Raw genomic sequence first — 21,731 nt, 5'->3', positions numbered from 1 at the left:
TTCACGAACGGTAGTTCCTGCTGTATTAGGCCCTGCTTTGAAGTAACAGCTAATTTAGTTTCCCCAAACAGCGTTTTCAGAAACACAGCAAAAAGGTGGTACTCCCGCAAATAATTCTAGAAGCTGCTCAAAAGTTTCACATTTGAGAAAGTCCCAATAGCACAGGTGTCAAATTGTGCTCTGCACAGTTTAGCTTTAATTCTTATCAAACACACCTGATCAAACGAATTGAGTCCTTCAGGCTTGTTTAAAACTCAAAGGTAAGTGTGTGGAAGCAGGGTTGGACCAAAACTCTGAGGCAGCGGCCCGCCTCCAGAAACTGAGTCTGACACCCCTGCCCTAGAGAATACTGCCAAAGTGAGTTATCATAGTGAAACATCTTGTTGAGTGTTACTTTTATAGTGAAGTCAAGTGTGGTAATGTGTGTTTATTTTTATTTTGCACAATATCATCTATATCATATTTATAAAAAGTCATTTGAATGACCTTTTGTGGTTAAAACGATTAATAGTCACTGCGCTACTTACTTTTGCAAACATCTGAGTCTGGTTTTCCACCTGGCCTCCAGGGGGCGTCATGGTAAAAGTCTTGACAGCGCTCACAGTTGTACCCGGCAGTGTTGTGTTGACAAACACATCTACCATGCACCTTGGAAAAAGACAGCGAGAGATGAATATCATTAAAATCATGAAAAGAAGACATACTTTAGGAATAAAAAAGTCTTTGTAATCATTTTCTTCTACACTGAAGCTTAACATGTTGTGAATATTGCTAACTGCCCTATAGAGAGAAATAAAGAAATCATAGACACAAGTGAGACACATGAGTAAATCAAACTGACGATAATATGGAAGATTTAAAAGCTTATAATAGACTCTGACTTTTCATGACTTTCATTATCTTTGCAAAGTGTTGGATATTAAGATCTCTTCTGAATATCAAAAGAAAATACATTGAATATAAGGCTATCTTGCCTCAGGAGATAATAGTGCCTGAATTAAACTGAATTTATTTGCTATGAGAAGCAGTTCAGAGTTCATTTAAAAATTGAAATTCTTTCATCATGTGCTCACCTTTCACTTGTTCCTAACCAGTTTGAGTTTATTACTTCTGTTGAACATAAAAGAAGATAGTTTGAAGAATAATGAAACCCAGTAGCCATTGATCTCCTGGCTTTTTTCCTACCATGGTCAATGTCTATGCAGGTTACCAACATTCTTCAAAATATGTTGTTGTTTTTTTAACAGAAGAAAGAAAATCAAGGTTTAGAACCACTTTGATGGTGAGGAAATAGTACAATTGGGGGTGTACAATTTCTTTTTCAGGTTGACTATCTCATTAACAGAGGTCTGGTATATAATATTTTACTTTCTTGCAGGAGTAAGCTCACCATGCCAGGCTCAGTAAATGTATCTCCACGTGTGCCGTCCACAGGAATGCACTGACTGGCGTGGCCATTGCAGAAGCAGCTCCCCCGAACCACCATCTCATAGAGGGCATAATAGTACTTATCCTGTGGGTTCCTCTTCCGTCGAGTGAGCAATGTGTCACCCAGGGTGATCAAACGTGTGAAGTTTACTCGCAGGTTCGTCAGCGTGATCAGCTCTGAGGATTATAAGAAGAACACGATGTTGCTTCTGTAGCATGATGCACAATATATCAGTCCAGTAGCTGTTTTGGGGAGGATACTAGACATTTCGAATAATGATCAATATTGGATATTAAAATTTTCAGCTCATAGCCTCTAGGGGCAATTAGTAATAGCATGAGACTACAACCCCATAAATGCATTAAAGAGATTCCACCAGACACACGTCATAAGACGTTAATATTAGGTCGCCTGCATCTAAGGACAATGTTATTTTGATGGCCAATAACGACGTGAAATGACGTTGATATTTTGTTGATTTTAGGTTGTGTTGGAAAGTGACCAAAATCTAACGTCAGGCCAACATCATAAACCAACGTCATATTGACTTCAATACTGACATACATTCATCAGGTATGGCAACCAAAATCCAACATCTGCTAGATGTCATATTGGTAACATCCAAACAACGTCAAGCTGTAACATCATCTACTTGTTAAGTGTGACGTCACGTGAAGCGGCTTCTGGGTCTAAGCGCCATATCAAACTGTATGGGTAGACTCAACCAATGGTAATAATAAACATTTACAAAGTGATGTAATACTTTATATATCAGATGGCCAGAAAGTGATGAACTTTTTTGTACGTTTTTAAAATATTGGTCACTGAGATGCAGTCCAGAGTCTGTTGTGTACATCATGATTTTATATAAAATTAATTTTAATGTGCGCTATGACTAAAAGTGGTCAAAAACGAATATTTTCTCAAATCAAATAAGTAGCGGCTTGAACCTGGAAACAGAATTTCATATGTCACTAATACGTCACGACTTAACAAGCAGATTAGATGTTAATATTTTGTTGTATTTAGGTTGCATTGGTAAATAACCAAAATGCAACGTCTGTCCAACAATGGACACCAACGTCGGCTTGATGTCGGGTTCTGACGTCAAACACGATTTTCATTTCTAAATAAAATGCAGCATCCCACTATGTTGTGGTTAGGGATGCTCAATTCGGTTAATTTTGCTAATCGACGACCGCCGCTTGTTAATCGAATACTAACCTTTAACTGGTCAGATTAATATTAAATTATTATTTAATTAATAAAAAAAATTGACATGTCTATTTTGTGTCTGACCCATTAAATATTGCATTTTAAAATACTGATTTATTTTAACATGCAAACATATTAATAACAGAACATAGCAACAGAGCATCTTCACGCACCTGCAGTGTTTCCACCAGCATAGAAAAACAGAATAAACTAAATAAAATAATACAATTAATAGGTGTGCCCTAAAAAATTCACTCAAATTACTAATTTAGATTACAAAACGAAAACACTGACTGAATCCTTTTTAAGAACCAGCCTAGGCTGTTTTTTCCAATCATATCCATCAAATAAAAATAGCAGGCTACCTCAAATATCACTAATATGATTAAATATGTTATTGCATTAATTTGCATACATGTTTTATAAGCTGTAAAATGGAAGCTATAGCCTATTTGTTGTGTTTATGACGCAGATCCAGGAGGCTATCAGCATCAGCGCTGTTTTGGCATCAACTCGTCTGTATCAAACAGCAATATTCTTCTTCCATTTTGCTTCTTTGGCAAATATGTCCGTAGGCACGTGTGGTTACACGTTACCATCCCGCAGGTTAACAAATATGTGTTGCAGTTGCACATTTAGGGGCCGATCACAGCAAACGCACTTTTCCGTTCCAAAAACTTTGACAAGAAAAAAGAAGCGTGGTGCTCTTTTTATGACACTAGGAAACGACTGAATCAGCTGGGTATTGATGCATTGTTTGTGCGCGAGTGTGGCTGTCTATGTTGTTACAATTGTAATATGTAATAATATTGTAATATTCAAGATTTGTAAAGTCATACAGCTCTGGATAACTTGAAACAGCGAGCGCTAGTCTCTCCTCCATCTTTAAATGTTCACCATAGTCATCTTGACAACACAAACACTGCTGCTCTGGGACGAGCCGTGCGCAAAACACTCGCGGGCGTTAGTTAACCATTTAAAAGATGCCCCTCTCAACGCAAAAAGAGAGTTCACTGGGTTCGGCCCCTTATGCAGCCAAACTTTAAAAATATATAAAATAATATGGTAACACTTTATTTTGATGGTCCATTTGAGTATTAGTAGACTGTCTGCTAAACATCTATTGATACTGCTCCTTCAACAGACATTTAACTGACTATAAGACACTTTGCAAGTACATGTCAACTTACACTAACCCTAACCCCAACCTAACAGTCTACTTATAATCTAATGAGAATTAGTTGGAATTTAGATGCAATGTAACTTAAATTTAACAAACAGACCATCAAAATAAAGTGTGACCAATAATATTTTTAATTGTTTAAATGATACCATTAATCGGTTAAAAACGCACCCTTTCGGTTAACTGTTAATCGATTATTTTGAGCAACCCTAGTTGGGGTACAACGTCAATCTGACGTCATGTTGACATCCTGTGCCTGCTTTATAGATCAGTCAACTGACAAATCAGTCATCATTTACTCATCCTCCATTTGTTACAAACCTTTGAGTTTCTTTCTTTAGTTAAACACAAAAAGCAGATATTTAGAAATAGGTTGAAAATGATAACATACATATTTTAGGAAAAAAAAACTGATGTTGGCTAAAGTTTAGGGCTAACAGTTTCTCACATTCCTCAAAAAGTCTTCTTTATTGTTAAAGTTAGAAAAGATAAAAAGAAACTTAAAAAGGTTTGGAAAAAAGTGGAAGATGCATAAATGTCGATCGAGTATTACATTTTCGTGTGAACTATCCCTTTAAGCCCAGCCAAGAACCAGAGGACCAAACTAAGAGCATGTTCACACAACAATGTACTAAATATTGAATAGTTTTTCAGTAGCATTTTGAAAAGAAAACATGTATAGATGACAACACTGTCATTGTATTTGCATGCCTGCACTGCAAAAAAAAAAAAACATTTCTTACTTATATTTTGTCTTGTTTCTAGTCCAAATATCTAAAAATTCTTATATCAAGAAGCTTTTTCTCGACAAGCAAAACATAATGCCTTGTTTTCAGAAACAATATACCAATAGTAAGTGAGTTTTTCCTTAAATCAAGCAAAATAATTTGCCAATGGGGTAAGCAAAATAATCTTGTTTTCCCTTTTGACGTAAGATTATTTTTCTTACCCCATTGGCAGATTATTTTGCTTGATTTAAGGAAAAACTCACTTAATTTTGGCATATTATTTCTTAAAACAAGAATATATATTTAGCTTGTCTATAAAATTCTTCTTTAAGGAATTTTTAGATATTTGGACTAGAAACAAGACAAAAAATCTAAGTAAGAAAAGCATTTTTTGCAGTGTGTCCAAAAGCACATTCACATAAACACATAAAAATGCCGTTTTTCTGTGTGCTTTAAACGCCTCTCGTTATAACATGTTTGAACACTGTAAATTTTCTTCACAGTGACTTTTTCTAGCTCACTGTGAGCTCATCTTTTAGATATCAAGGTCTTTTGCTTATTGGACATGCCTTTAGGCTTGACATCTTAATCACTGTGCTATTTCTAAAACAAACAAAAAAACCCTAAGGGAGACATGAACCTTGAATAGTGGAGTCGTATGGATCATGGATGTCAAAACTGGGATCTAATGCTTTTAACACCACCTGAATGAAAAGTAGAGAAAGGATAAAGCTGAATTGAATGTAAACAAGTAACTAAAGAAGCTGGATTATTTTAGCATTTTTTGTGAATGTACCTCTCCATCGGTGGATGGTTCTGCACCGGAGTAGCGACTGTCACAGACTAGGTCATTAATACTGTGAGCTGGTCCTTCAGAGATGCCAGGGAATGAGTTGGCGCAGTCCTCTGCGAAATACCGAAAAACCTTCCAGGTTCTCCCAAAGTCCTTTGACCTCTCGACAAACATGGAAGCAGGCCGGAAACTCTGTTTGAGAGCATTTGTTATCAACCACCTGCATCAATCCTATGTGAAACACCAAGTAATTAAAATTTGAATGAGATTTGTCAGATAGGAAGCGCTGAATGTACCTTGAAAGTCAGTATTAGATGACTAAACTGAAACATTGCTTCCAGATCCAGCTGAATGCTCACTTCATGCACACCTGTGATTTTTAAAAGGAAGTTTAAATTAAGGATACGGACATAATTTAACAACAAAGGAGACCTCAAGCTCATGCAGAGATGTTAGTTTGAGAAACGCACCGTTCTCGGACTGCCACCACTTCATCTTGCGTTCGGGCTGGAAGGTGGTGATGATGTTCTCTATGCGGTGACTGCTGGGATTGTGGTGGTCATTGTAGGGGCTCCTGGAGTCACAGGTGAAGCATTTGCGCTCATTCTGAATTGTGAAATAAAGAGCAGTAGTGTTTAACAATTGGTAATATGTAAGACATCCAGTTCGATTTTTTTGTAGTCTATGGCAGGCCACCTTCACATGTAATTTATAAGACATACCAACACAATCTCATGGCAATTCATAAGTTTTTGATTTAGTGGCTAATTCATTTGAATTTGCACGATCTCAGTCATACAATTTGACAATTGAGTTTAGGGGTGAGGTTGGGTGCCACGCCTCCTTTTTAAAATCGTAAGATTTTGTACGACTGAACTCGAATTTCGAATGCGAATTTGTACGAATTAGCCACTGAACTGACAAAACATAAAATAGTTACGTTTCCTTGTGAGATCAGGCTGGACATACTGGTAATTTTTTTCCTGCTACTACTCCAGTGCTTATTTTTTTAGTTACTAGTATTAGTATTTATTCATCACCTACCAGTGCTTATTCTTTGGTTTTGGTATTGTTTGCCATTGTACGGAGAACTATCATTAGAAGATCAAGTATTACATTTTTACTCATATATATTTCAACTGCGACTAGTACATTTCTTGAAGCCTCAGTGCCCACAGAAGGAGGGGGCCCTTGATTGGCTGTCATTTCTTTTGCACCATGACACCAGTAAACACTTTGCTTTTGCATGCTGTTACATGCCTGGGGGTACGATCAATATGATCATTTATTTTACCCCTGTATATTAAATAGAGCTTCTGTGCTAGCCTGCCGCTCCTGACAAGCACATGTCGAGTAAATGGCGTGTTTGTCTCGTTTGACGCTTGAGCAACTAAACGAATGCCAAAGTCTATTTAACTGATTGTATTGTAATTACATTACAACATCGATGCTGTAAAAGGAATCGTATAAAATGGAAAAAAGTCACAATAACCGCTCACCGGAAGTTTATCAGTATGGGAACAAACACTAGCTCTGCATATACCCTATTGTGTTCGGTTCGCTGGTGTTCAAAATGCCGCTACACAAGAGCTAGGGGTGTCTTTAGCACAATCAGAATTTTAAGTTGCTTTGGTTTAGCCCCCAATAGAGTGGCCAGATGTCCCTCTTATTTTCAGGACAGTTTCATATCCTCCTGAGGCCCAAAGAATTTTTTTTTTCTTTTTTTTTTTGTGGACATTTAAAAAAGGATGATATTTTGAAACACAAACAAGTTAACAGCTTTGAAAGCTAAATTTATTTTACCTGACACTATAATGAACAAATAAATATTTAATAATAATAGTAAAAAAAAACATTTAAAAAGCTAAATTTTACATGCCTCTCTCCTTCCCATAAAACGTGCTTGTTTGTATGCCGGCCATTTTGGATGCAGTGTAAGAAGTGGTTCCTAGAATGCCAACCAATCAAATGACAGATCACTAGAAAGCCCAGGATGTCCTCTGCACAGTACAACAGGACTTGACAGAGTAGCTCAAAAAATTCAAAGAAAATTCATGAAAACACAATGTCCATTATAGAGGACACAAGTCAATAAGCGGGATCTCAGGAGGATATATCTGTTATATACATGAAAACTCCCTGATCAAAGGTAGACTAACCAAGGGAGTCATAGAAAGAAAAGCTACCATTCAAGAGTGTTCATTATTGATTGAGAACAAATCAAATAGCCTACACAGTTGTCAGTCATATGGACTGTCTTAATTAAATAGTCAGTAATGGCTCAAGTTTAACTAAACCAATTAAAAAGCCAATGTTTTTATGAATTTTTTTTTGCCCCTTTTGATAAAAATAACAGTAAAAGCCAAATGCATAATGAAATATTGGTGCTTGCTATTTTATCAGACAACATATCTGATCTGACAGCAGAAAACGAATGATGCTAGCTTGCCATAGTTGAGTCACAAGACCAAAATGTTTGGGAAAATAGAAGCATAGATATCATTAGGGATTAATGCTTTCTAAAGCAAAGAAAGCAAATGGGAAATTAACCATAGAGAGATTTGTCAGCAGAACTGATTCATGTAAAGTATGTGACTGAGAGAGTGACTTTAATGACTGAACCCGACAACTTCATGACCTCGATGAAGTGAATAATGGCTGATGGCTCGATTTTCAACTAATAACAACTTACATTCAGCCAATGAATGATTTTGATGCTGAGCATAAAGTCTTATAGACTATTTTTATAGGGTTTCTTTGGAGCTTGCCAGATGCTCCTTATTCACTTTCGCTATTCTGAAAAGACCCACCAGGACGTTCATCAAAAAGCCGTCACCTTTTATGTTCCATAGAAGAAAGTAACTTGGAACAACACAAGAAAATGAACAAATAAAGAGAATTTTCCAGAGTGAGTTTTGCTTTTAAAATCTTCATTCATCAGGGAGACGCAGAAGCTCCTGCAGTTATGTATTATTCTGTGTAATTAGTCTCTCCTGGAAAAAATTCATAAGCATTTCGTGAAGCAAGGCAGAATATAGAGACAATGAAGTGAAATATATTCTAGTTGCGGGCATGCATGAACAAGAGCTGTCCATCGCATCACTAAACTCATCTTAACACCTAAGAAACCGTCCGAAATGCAATTGCAGCTTCCTTTTATTTATACAGTCTGTTATTGGAAACGCCACTGTGGTGGGCTCTTCAGGCTTTTACCTTTTGTTTTTATTTTTTATTTTACAGCATGTCCACTGTAGTGGACCACAGGACCATTTTAGTTCGAAATGACCGCCACTCAGACAATAATACTTTACAGGATATCACTATAAAGGGATATTAATCCAATATTAATGTGACAAAAACTAAACAAAAACTATTTTTTTCCTTTTGTATTGAAATTCCTGAAACAGTTTAGTCTGAAAGAGAGCCGAACTCAAAAAAAATAATAAATAAAAAAAGAAGTGATGTTAATCCAAAACAAATTTAACATTAAAACAATGTAAAACTGATTGTCATTCTTTGTAATTCTCTCTAATTCTTTGCTTGTCAGACTCTAAGTCAGAGTCTCCCTCAACTATTTTATAAAGAATCCTCTCTGCTTCAGTTCTGCCCCCTACAACATGCAGTCATTAACGCAACCCGGGCTCATTCGGGCTCATTCTGAAAACGTAGTCCCGTGGACGTTTCTGGAGACCGCGAAATACATAGCCGGGGGTACGTATGGCTGCATTTCATTTTTTTAAGCGAACGCTGCGGGGCGGTGTGATGCATTTCCTTTTGGCGCTTGCTGGCCGTCCGCTCGCCTCTGGCTTTCAACCAGTTTGTCCAGTTAGCTCTTCGTGTACGTCGGCAGACTTGAGGCGCAAAGAGGGGCTGACCACGACAACGACGACCGGGTTCGAGTCCGGGGAAGAGCGGTTCCAGAAGTCAGGTAAGAAACTAAAAACAAAAATCCAAAAAATAAAGCGAACAAGTTCACAGGGTGAGAATGTGGTCAAAATCCGAAAATGTGGTAAAAATCAGACGAGGGCTTTTTCTTTTTCTGGATGGCTTTTGAGAATCGTCGTTGGTTGGGTTTAGGGAAGGAGGAGGTCAGCCGATTGGCTGATCGCACAGTCAATCATTCTGTCAACCAGGCAGACAGGCGGAAGGTCGTTCGACTGCAGCCTCTGGTGGGTTTACGCGAGAATGGCGCGGGTGCTAAAGGCACTCGTGAGAGACGTTTGAGACGTGGAAAATGCTCACACAGCGGCCTCTCGCGGATTCACAAAAACAAAAACTGCAAAAATACGTGCCTCCCGGGACGTATTTCGCGGTCTCTAGAAACGTCCACGGGACTACGTTCTCAGAATGAGCCTGGGTTGCATTAATTACATTAGGATGGTTAGAAACAAGTTAACAGCTTTGAAAGCTCAATTTATTGTTCCTGACACTTTAATGAACAAATATATGTAATAATAAGAGTAAAAAACCTTTAAAAAGCTAAATTTGACATACCTCTCTCCTTCCCATAAAATGTGCTTGTTTGTATGCCGGTCATTTTGGATGGCTCATATTAACACCTAAGAAATCTTAAAACTCATCTTAACACCTAAAAAAACATTCGAAATGCATTTGCAGCTTCCTTTTATTTATACAGTCTGTTATTGGAAACGCCACTGTGGTGGGCTCTTCAGGCCTTGAAAAGTGCTCTAAATATACAAAATAAGTGCTATGCGACACACCCACATACCAGCTTTATCACCTGTATAGACAGGGCCGGGGGTTTGGGGCGGGAGGAAAGGGGAATATGGAAACAGGCATAAATTAGTCTTGTGGGAGAGAAGAGGTAATGACCTATACAACAGCTCAGGAAGGCACATCACAACTTGTCTGTAGTATGTATTACCCAAAGGGTTGGCCAGAGTGCTGTCAATCCACGGTGAAAAGGAAAGAAAATTATCTTTTCTGTGGGCGCTGAAAAGGGACCGTCTTAGGATGGAACTGTATTCTTGGTAGCTAGGATTGGGAAGATGTTATGCAAATACGTCTAAGAAAACGAACTTCACTGTACTTGCATTCCTGAGGGAAATGTGTTTGCCTGAGAGTTGAAGGACTTCAGAATTTATATCCTTGAAGTATATGAGCTGTATAGTGCCAAAACCTAAGGAAGGCTTCCACAGCAAACCCAATGAGCTATGTTCTGGAAGAAACTCTTTGAATTTACTTTCATTTCTGGTTTAATACTCTGAAGACATACATTTTTTACAGCGCATGCCCCTCACTGACATCTGGACTCCTTGAAGTGTTGTGATTTTTGACAACTGACCTCCAAATATCCCAGGATGCAATAATTTTGTGGTCTGTGGAGACCACAGGTTGAAGAAGCTGTGAGTTGAGCAGCACGGCCCACCATGAGGTCACCGAGGTTAGGATAACATGAATTCCCCACACATTCGTCCTGGAGGCGAACTGGAGCTGCAATCACTACAAACAACAAGCGTTCAGTGAGATCAAGTATTAATGTTAAAACTCAATTAATAAAGTTGATGACTCATGCCGTACTATAAACTTGCATCCAATCAAACACTTTCACGAATGAGAATGCCCCTCCCTCTAAATTAGCCAGCAGTAAATCATGATTTATGGCTATGATGTAACTAAAGCCTGTTGGCTATGTAAAAAAAAACAGAGTCGGCATGCCTTCCTGTGTTTTGTCAAAAAATGTGTCATCACAGGAAAGAAATCTGCACAGTCAGTGTCTGTTCTCTCTGTTGACCTCTCTTTGCACCTTAAAGGGCTAGTTCACTCAATAATATAAATGTACTCACTATTTACTCTCCCTCAAGTCGCTCCAAAGCTTTGTGTTTCTTTAATCTGTTGAGCACTATGGGCTCTATTTTAACGATCTAGGCGCAAAGTCTAAAGCGCAAGGCGCAAAAGCATTAAGGGCGTAACCGAATCCACTTTTGCTATTTTAAGGATGGAAAAATACAATCTGGGTCACGGCGCAATGGTCTAACAGGGTTGTGCTTATTCTCTTAATGAGTTATGGGTGTGTTTTGAGAATAAACCAATCAGAGTCTCATCTCTTATTCCTTTTAAGAGTCAGTTGCGTCACGCCATGGCGCATTTGCTATTCACATGGTGGACTTTGAAAGTGGAAAAACTAAACACTTCACTAGCGAGAAAACAGTTATACAGACTATCTGCAGCGCGAGGATAAAGAACGAGCCTCCTCCATTCGGTCTTTACTTTCTCTTTCTCTTTTTTCTTTCACGGAGAAGGAAACAGTGTTGTACACTCCACTGAAGACATCCATAAGCCTACATGATTAATTTCGTTTGTTAAGCGCAAAGATTTGTTTCAAAACTATTTCTAAATTCAGTTCTAATTTCCAGCAAACGAATAAATGAACAATAATAACGAAGTGTGGTCAAAAAACTGAGTTATATCCAAAGACACATGGGCGTCATGATGGCCCAGTGGGTAGCACGATCGCCTCACAGCAGGAAGATCGCTGGTTCTAGCATTGGCTGGGTCAGTTATCTTTTCAATGTGGAGTTTGCATGTTCTCCCCGTGTTCAAATGGGTTTCCTCCGGGTTTCCCCCACAGTTCAAAGACATACGCTATAGGTGAACTGAATAAGCTAAATCGTAGTGTATGTGTGTGAATGCAAGAGTGTGTGGGTGTTTCCCAGTGTTGGGTTGCGGCTGGACGGGCATCTGCTGCGTAAAACATGCTGGATAAGTTGGTGGTTCATTCCGCTGTAGTGACCCCTGATTGATAAAAGGACGAAAAGCCATACCAGCAAAAAGAAAAACCAGCAAACAATACCAGCCGAAAAGAAAATGAATGAATAAATGAATGAATCCAAACACATGTCCTATGCCCCATATGATCCAAAACAGGTGGACAAATATAAGCTTGTTTTTATTAAAACTAAAATAAAAAAATACATAATAAATACTAATAATAATAATAATAACATTATACAAAAGCATATTGTCATGAATAAACAAAAAAAAAAAACACCTGAGGTGAAGAAGGCATGAAGGCAGTGGTTTTATATTTAGGTAGAAAGTAATAATTGTTGTAATATTTTATTCCTTTAATTCTTTTTATTCTACTTTTTCATTTGTAAAGATATTTGCGTATTGTTTTACATCCTGTGTATTTTAAGCAATGTGTAAGCGAGTTGCACAACTATAACGTGCTCTGCGCTGGACTTTAGACCTGCTTTCAGCTGGTCTATTGCAAAAGTCTATTTTAGTTCCTCAAAATAGCAAAGGGCCAGCAATACACCTTAACCTCTTAAGGCACAAGGTGTTTTTTTACGTGCATTTTTTTTATTTCTCTTTGCTATTTGGGCTTATTGGAACCTAATTAGAATAAAAACCTAAGTATCATCTTTTGATATGATGTACTTTTAGAGAAAAATGATGTCCATATATGTGGTCCGAATTTACATAAAACACTTTTTCCCGAATTTATTTTATTTATAAATAACATAGAACGTTTTTTTGGAACTTGCTTTAACTACCAGAGAGTAAAAACTATTTTTTCCCCATTTTGGACAGTTAAAAATAGGGTTTGGGACATTTCATATGCTACAAAAGAGTTGCAGGATGACACCGTATGTCTGTAACAAAATATAAAAAATTCTAAGTTTTTAAATAGCCATTTAAGAGCTAAAATGTGCTGTCCACGTATGTGGCCACTAAGCCCTAGGAGGTTAGCACAGCTTTTCTATAGACCAGCACACCCATGAGTCCACAAAGGGGTGCAAATGGATTTGCTATTTAAACAACGTGGCGGAAAACGGGAAAATTACGGTTGCGTAGGTCTGAAAAAAGCAACACGTCGCAGCAAACATGTCTTGCGCCTTATTGCGCCGGGAATATGATAGGGCCCTATATTTTAAAGAAAACTGAAAAACTGCAACTGTTTCCATAGTAGGAAAAACAAATATCATGGAAGTCAATGGTTACAGGTTTCTAACATCCTTTAAAATATCTTCTTTTGTGTTTAATAGAAAAAAAGACACCCATAAAGGTTTGAAGCAAATAGAGGGAGAGTAAATAAAGACTTTTCATATTTTCTGAGTGAACTAACCCTTTATAAATGACAAAATAAACTGAGTATCTTTTTAAAGAAAAACTCTAGCTTGAATATTTAAAGAAACATTTTCCTTAAAGCTTTGAGAATTATTTGCAAGAATGTGATCATTAACATAAAGCGGTGGAAGCAAGATGATTGAATTTACTGATGTAGTCCCATTTAGAAACGCTTTTTAGAAACCACCTTTTTAAGACAAGTAAAAGCTTTTAAGAAATACCACAAGGGGGTATTACTGATGTGTTTTTTATGTCTCAGGACAAGTAAATATCTTGAGCTTGATGGACCATGTTATGTGAAGAGTGCTGAAGTGCTAAGTGTTGAGATAGATAAGTGCTAAAATGTTAGCTAACTGAGGATGTTTACATGCACACCAAAATACCCTGGTAACTCATAAAATTCAGCTTCTTGAAATAACCCATTTGCTGTTTAAATGCAAACCAATATCCAGGGCCAGACAGAATCTCCTGATGATTTGTTTGCTATTTCTGCACAGAATTTTGGAATAAGTTTGAGAATATGACAACTAAAAGCTTAACACATTAAATAAAAAATAATCACTTTTTAATTTTAGCTTTACAATGCAAATCCAATTAGATCCATTTGTTTGGTAAACGGGCAGCACGGTGGCTCAGTGGGTCACTGTCGCCTCACAGCAAGAAGGTCGCTGGTTCAAGTTCTGGCTGGGCCAGTTGGCATTTCTGTGTGGAGTTTGCATGTTCACCCTGTGTTCATGTGGGTTTCCTCCGGGTGCTCCGGTTTCCACCAGAGGTCCAAAGACATGCGCAACAGGTGAATTGGGTAGGCTAAATTGGCCACAGTGTATGTGTGTAGATGAGTGTGTATGGATGTTTTCCAGTGATGAGTTGCAGCAGGAAGGGTTGGTGGTTCATTTCGTTGTGGCGACCCCAGATTAATAAAGGGACTATGCCAAAAAAAATGAATGAACGAATGAATGAATGATGAAACTGGCCATTGTGTATAAGTGTGTGTGTGAGAGTGTACGGATGTTTCCCACTACTGGGTTGCAGGTGGGAGGGCATCCACTGCATAAAACATATGTTGGAATAGTTGGTGGTTCATTCCACTGTGGCAACCTCAGATAAATCAGAGACTAAGCCGAAGGAAAATAAATGAATGAATGTTTGGTAAACAAAGCCTTTCATATAATATATGTACTAAAAGGCAGAAAATATTACTTTACTATTGTATTGTAAATCAATTATATAAACATTTGCATAGTATTAAAAAATATTACTGAAATTAATATAAAAACTGAATAAATTTATATTTTCAAAAAACTAGTGTTCAACTGTTCATTAGTAGTTATAAAGTATGATCTTATTCTGCATCCCTATTCTTACCCAAAACCTAAACCCAACTTCTACCTTCTAACTATTAATAAACAGCTAATTAGTTTGCCCACACGGAATCTGCGTGTGCAGAATTCTGCATAAATCCACAGATTTTTTGCCCATCGTTGAGTCTATTTATTTACTTCTGTAAATGTGTGTAAATTTATTTTTATTCAGGCTTTAAATTAATTTCAGTATTATTACTGACGGCGACGCAGTGGCGCAGTAGGTAGTGCTGTCGCCCCACAGCAAGAAGGTCGCTGGTTCGAGCCTCGGCTGGGTCAGCTGGCATTTCTGTTTGGAGTTTGCATGTTCTCCCTGCGTTCGCGTGGGTTTCCTCTGGGTGTTCCGGTTTCCCCCACAGTCCAAAGACATGCGGTACAGGTGAATTGGGTAGGCTAAATTATATGTGAATGAGTGTGTATGGATGTTTCCAAGAGATGGATTGCAGCTGGAAGGGCATCGACTGCGTGAAAAACATTTAGTGGATAAGTTGGCAGTTTATTCTGCTGTGGCGACCACGAATAATAAAGGGACTAAGCCGAAAAGAAAATGAATGAATGAATAAATGAAAATGTTCATGTAATTTATTTACAATACAGTTTGTAAATTAGTATTTTCTGTCTTTTAGTAGATATATTATATGAGAAAGTTTTGTTTACCAAACATTCAATAAAAGTTAAAAAGGTATTATTTTTTATTACGTATATTACATACAGTTGAACTCAGAATTATTAGCCCCCTTTGAATTTTTGTCTTCTTTAAATAAACCCCAAATGATGTTGAACAGACAAGGAAATTTTCACAGTATGTCTGATAATATTTTTTCTTTTGGAGAAAGTCTTATTTGTTTTATTTCGGCTAGAATAAAAGCAGATTTTAATTTTTTTATGGTCAATATTATTAGCCGCTTTAAGCTATATTTTTTTTCGATTGTCTACAGAACAAACCATCGTTATACAGTAACTTGCCTAATTAACCTAACCTGCCTAGTTACCCTAATTAACCTATTTAAGCCTTTAAATGTCACTTTAAGCTGTATAGAAGTGTCTTGAAAAATATCTAGTCAAATATTATTTACTGTCATCATGGCAAAGATAAAATAAATCAGTTATTAGAAATGAGTTATTAAAACTATTATGATTAGAAATGTGTTGAAAAAAATCTTCTCTTCGTTAAACAGAAATTGGGGAAAAAATAAACAGGGGGCTAATAATTCTGACTTCAACTGTACATAGGTTTTTAGTTATGATACTCCCAAAATAATTTTGCACAAACCCGCAGATTTTCTACAAAATTCTCAGCAGAAATAGTGAAAAATGTCAGCAGATTCTGTCTGTCCCTACTTTTAGTAATTTATTAAGCTAGTAATGTTAGTTAATGGTTTGTTAATAACGTGAATTGTAACCTAAACTAAAGTGTTACCCAAAAAACATTTCCATAAGTAGGAAAAGCAGTGTATATTTCCAGGATAAATAGCAGGACACTTCAAAGCCAAAATTCTGCATGTAAAACCAAAACAAGCATGGACAATTTCTTCAAGTGACAGAGATTTGTTCAAACTGGCTCTGCTATGAAAACTAAAGAAATGGAAAAAATATGCAAGGACAGAAAACTTGCGCTTGTCAAAGTGTTCAAGTGTCAACAAGTGGGTGAAAAAAAAATACAATCCAAGGGTGGCAAGTGATCACACGTTTCCCCTGATTGGGCTGATGGGTAATTTGACTGTCAGCTTCCAGCAAAGTGAAAGACATGAGCGAACTTACAGAGCAGCAGAAGCACAGATGACTCTAGACGGAGCAGCATAACTGGACCTGCAGGACAGAGAGGAGCACCAGGAGAACGAATGAATGAATGAATGAATGAATGAATGAATGAATGAATGAATGAATGAATGAATACATGAGCAATAATTAAAGGGATAGTTCACCCAAAAATTATAATTTACTCGCTATATACTTACACTTAAGTGGTTCTAAACCTTTATGGATTTCTTTCTTCTTTTAAACACAATAGAGGATATTTTGAAACCTGTAATTATTGACTTCCATAGTAAGAAAAACAAATACTATGGAAGTCAATGGTTACAGGTTCCAGCTTTCTTCTAAATATCTTCTTTTGTGTTCAACAGAGGAAAGAAAGTCAGAAAGAAAGTCAATCTACACTGTAAAAAATGTTGGGTTTCACACAATCGATTTGTGCTGGGACAAGTTAATTTACTTATTTAGGACTTCATTTATTTATGAAGTTAACTTATTAGTTTTTACAAATTTAAGTGGATTAAACATAAAACAATTGAGTTGTCCCCAAAAACTCAAGAATTGTGTGGTTTCAGATCATTTTAAATATGCAGATTGAACAAACAGCAAACTATCGTCCATCTATCGTAAACAAACAGCCAAACAAATAAAACATTTTATTTAAATCATAATATTTGTTATTTTTAGTTAGTTTAAATTTTTAAAGAAGCTTTAAAATTATAATAATAATAATAATAATAATAATAAATAATAATAATAATAATAATAATAAATAAATAAATAAATAAATATTAATAATAATAATAATAATAATAATAATAATAATATTCAGCCGATTCAGCCAATCAGAATTAAAGTGTTTTTGATCTTAGCTGACATTAGTGACGACAAACTTTTGTCTAGTGTTGAAAAAGAATTGAACTTTGAAATGGTTGTGTAGTGAATGAGTGCAATAATGGAGTTTTTCTTGAAAAAGAAACAAAAGAAAAGAATATCCATAAACAAATAAAATTATATAACTTATAAAAATTCTCATATTAACTCTATTTTTATTATATACTATATATTATGTACCCGTTTTACACAACTGTTGACTTTACAGTTTTAATAAGATCAAGTTACAAATACAAAAAAGACAAGCTACGAAAAACATTACAACTATAACTACTGCATAATGGCTGCATAATAAATAATAATAAATAATAATGACTAATAAATAATGACAATAATAAATAACTGCAAAATAAATAAAATATCAGTAAATTCGTTCAGTTAGACAGCAAGCAAACAAAGCAATGCATACATGAATGAGTGTTATTTTTAAAGGACATTTTTGGCTACCATAAGTATGATAAATAGTTAGTCCTGAAGCAAAAGCATTTAAGAGGCACTACTGTAAAAGACATCCATCAACTCTAGTAATGTAAGAAGAACCTCTCTGAGTGAATGAACAGAGCATACATCATTCATCACAATGCTCTAGTCTAACTTTATAGAAAACTGTCCAATTAATAATAATATTAATACTTTAAATAAATTACAAATATTTCTGTCTTATATATTTTGTATCATTTTTAAAAATAAATTAATATATTTTTAATTTAGTTTCACTTTTACGAATTTGTGAGGCATCTTGTATACCATCCGTGAGTATTTTAACTTCAATATTTGCCCTCGCTAAAGATTTTCATTCATTTGAATCATTCAGTTTCTTTTTTTACTCATTCTAATTGTAGCTTGTTAATTTTTTGTAGTATACTATACATTCTTTAATTCATTTTCCTTCGGCTTAGTCTCTATTTCAGAGGTCACCACAGTGGAATGAACCGCCAACTATTCCAGCATATGTTTTATGCAGCATATGCCCTTCCAGCTGCAACCCAGTACTGGGAAATACCCATATACACTCACACACTACAGACAATATAGTTTATTCAATTCACCTATAGCGCATGTCTCTGGATTGGGGAGGATTTTGGATGAAACCCACACCAACATGGGGAGAACATGCAAAACTCCACACAGAAATGCCAACTGGCCCAGCTGGGACTCGAACCAGTGACCTTCTTGCTGTGAGGTGATACTTCTAACCACTAAGCCACCTTTTCACCCACTAAAGTATACATTTTAATGCAATTAATATTCAGATTTTCTTTTAAAAAAGCATAATGCATGAGATAATATACAATAAACCAAACAAAATATTGGTCTATTAGTTAATTGACAGATTAAAATTACTACAACGTGAAAAAAAGTTAACCTCAAATAAGTTACTGAATTACAATGCTATAGAGAAATTATAAACATAAAAGTTCCAAACATAAAACTAAACCATAATCCACCCCTAAACCCACATAGATACACACACAAAATGCACACACACACATCGAAAATTAAAATGCCACGGTTATCTGATTACATAAACCACAGATCATTTTTGTAAAATTACTCCAAGCACGATTATCCATTTGGCACAAAACACTTCTGTAAACCCACAATAAACTAATCATGAAATCAGTACGACAAATCTTTTCCACACGTACCTCTGCAGATCTGAAGACGAAACCGGTTGAAGTCTCGACCGAAGAAATCAAAGCTCCATCACCGTCCAACAATCTACAGGGGAAATGCAGACTTACAGTTTCCATGTGATTGTGTTATTTTTAATGCTCACAGCTGAATAACTGCAGACTTACAGAGTGCTGAGGGGTTTCCTTCGGCTCCTGGATTGCAGTAATAACTGAAAGCTGAAGCTTGTAAAGACACACCTGAGTGAAAGAGAGAGAAACAAGAAGAAGACGAAGTAGTAGAAGAAGAAAAGCCCCAAGGCTGTGAGGGAGAAAAAAAGGATTATGTTGCATTGAGAGCTGATTTATGCTCGTCGTGTAGAGAAAAGAGCAGCTTCATTACAGGACACACGTCTCTGAAGAAGCACCAGCCACGAGATCAAATGCTTTGTTAGGATGATGCTTTATTAGGTGTGGATAATAATAAGAATGCATTTTTTGGAAGAATGACATCAATGTTTGGGAGGATGTTATACGGTGTGATAAACAGGCTGAAGTATCAATGAGAGAAAAAAAATGTTACCTGAGAGAAAATATTGAGGCAAGGGCCTTGGGTTGTTCCAGCCTGATCTCACGAGGGAGCATAACTATTTTACATTTTGTCAGTTTAGTTTGTACAAATTCATATAAGTTCAGTCACAAGAAATCATACAATTTTTTAAAGGAGACATGGCACCATGCACCATCATTTGGGGATGAGCAGATCATACGAAGTTGACCAAATAAAATCGTACAAATTCATACTTCAAGAGTTTAAAGCTGATGATTGATAATAAAGCATGTTTGGCATGCTGTCCTGGGAGAGAGCCCTAAGAGAGCCCGGGGCTCCCTCCCATTTGAAGAGCAAGAGGGGAGTTTGAGCTCTGGTAGGTCTCGAGAACTCCCCTTGTTTAGTTAGGGCCTATTACAGATTATAGGGATTGCTATGGAGAGATAAACTTCTGATTGAAAGGAACTTGACTAGAGCTAATCTATGGTGCCAACTGTGTTTGGTCAATTCACTTAAGTTGCATGTCTTTGGACTGTAGGTGGAAACCGAACCCGGGCGAAACCCACGCAAGCACAGGGAGAACATGTAAACTACGCACAGAAACATCGACTGGACCAGAAAGGACTTGAAACAGTGACCTTCTTGCTGTGAGGTGACAGTGCTAATCACTGAGCCACCGTGCCACCCTATCTATAAACAGGGAGAGAGAGAAGGTAGAAGGGGGGATTCTTCAAGACGAAGACAACTAAGGTAAGAAACTGATTATTTACAGTGAGTTAAGAATCATCTGATTCGTGAATCACATGTTGGCTAAGTGAAGTTTATTGATAAACTAATTTCGAGAGGATCACGTGCATATGATTGCTTGCAGCAGGTCCCGCATTATTCAATTTATGATTCACCAATCAGACGATTCCTAAGTCACTAAAGATACCCTAAGTTCCTTATAAAAGCCATCTTCATTTTGAAAAATTCCCCCCTTCCACCCCTACTCCTCCTCCTTTCCTAGATGGGTGGCACGGTGGCCCAGTGTTTAGCACTGTTGCCTCACAGCAAGAACGTCACTGTTTCTAGTCCTTACCAAGCCAGCCGACGTTTTTGTGCGGAGATTACACGTTCTCCATGTGCTCACGTGGGTTTCCTCCGGATTCCCCGGTTTTCACCCACCGTCCAAAAACATGCAACTTAAGTTAATTGACTAATCCAAATCACCACCATAGACATGCTCCTAGTAGGTAGTTATCTCTTAAGAGCAATCACTATCTGTTCATTAGCTACTACAGCAAGGGAATTCTCGAGATCTACCTAAGCTCAAACTCCCCTCTTGCCTTGCAAATGAGAGGGAACCCCGGGCTTGAGGATCTTATGAGCTCAGAGCTCTCTCCCAGGACAGCATGCCAAACAAGCTGTATAATCAATCATCAGCAAAGTGTGAACTCTTGAATATGGGACCAGTCATGGTCAATTATAAGCACGTGATCCTCTTGAAATTAATTTATAAATAAACTTCACAAATTAGCCACTGAATAAAATAGTTACAAATTGCCGTGTTATAGCTTTGGTTGCTCAGCGGTTTTATGCAACATTGGCTCATTCTGAAAACGTAGCCCTACATGCATTTCTGGAGATCGCGGATTATGTAGTCAGAGCTCCGTATGGCTGCACTTCATCTTTAAAACAAACATTATGGGGCAGTATGATGCCGCTGTATGATGCTTTTTGCGATTACCAACTGACCGCTTACCTCCATGTGGACGGCTTCCCCTCTGTCTGGACATGAGATGCCGAGCAGAGTTGACCGCGATGACAGGGTTTGAGTCCCATGAAGAACGCTTCCAGAAAGCAGGTAAGACAAAAACAGAAACCAAAAAATAAAATAAACAAGTAAATAACAGGGTGAGAATGTGGTAAAATCTGAAAACGTGGTAAAAATCAGGGGGCTTTTTCTGGATTGCTTTTCAAAACACTGTGGTTGGATTTTGTGAAGTGGATGGGCGGGTCAATTAGTGCTTTATAAAATACTATTGGTTGGGTTTAGGGAAGGGGAAGGGGTTGGTTGGTCAGTCGGTTAGTCAGTTAGTCAACAGTGGGATTTACGCAGTAACAGCAGGTACGA

The 21,731-nt window shown here is 37.1% G+C and overlaps 1 protein-coding gene across 1 annotated transcript in view; it reads right to left on the bottom strand.

Moving 5' to 3' along the window:
- Positions 1–21,423, bottom strand: part of lamb4 (laminin, beta 4) — a 65,652-nt gene extending 44,229 nt beyond the window's left edge. The window contains exons 1-11 of the mRNA XM_056451468.1: positions 21,360–21,423; positions 19,255–19,326; positions 19,102–19,174; positions 16,565–16,612; positions 10,654–10,811; positions 5,819–5,954; positions 5,645–5,718; positions 5,352–5,540; positions 5,196–5,259; positions 1,391–1,605; positions 528–648 (exon numbers count right to left, since the gene is read on the bottom strand). Coding sequence (XP_056307443.1) covers positions 528–648; positions 1,391–1,605; positions 5,196–5,259; positions 5,352–5,540; positions 5,645–5,718; positions 5,819–5,954; positions 10,654–10,811; positions 16,565–16,604 — 997 coding nt within the window. The 5' untranslated portion in view covers positions 16,605–16,612; positions 19,102–19,174; positions 19,255–19,326; positions 21,360–21,423. The remainder of the gene's footprint in view (positions 1–527; positions 649–1,390; positions 1,606–5,195; positions 5,260–5,351; positions 5,541–5,644; positions 5,719–5,818; positions 5,955–10,653; positions 10,812–16,564; positions 16,613–19,101; positions 19,175–19,254; positions 19,327–21,359) is intronic.
- Positions 21,424–21,731: the final 308 nt, after the last annotated feature.

This window comes from Danio aesculapii, chromosome 25 (genome assembly GCF_903798145.1).
Source record: "Danio aesculapii chromosome 25, fDanAes4.1, whole genome shotgun sequence".
Lineage (NCBI taxonomy): Eukaryota > Metazoa > Chordata > Actinopteri > Cypriniformes > Danionidae > Danio > Danio aesculapii.
The sequence above is the reverse complement of the archived record's forward strand: the minus strand, read 5'-3'. Positions and strand labels throughout refer to the sequence as shown.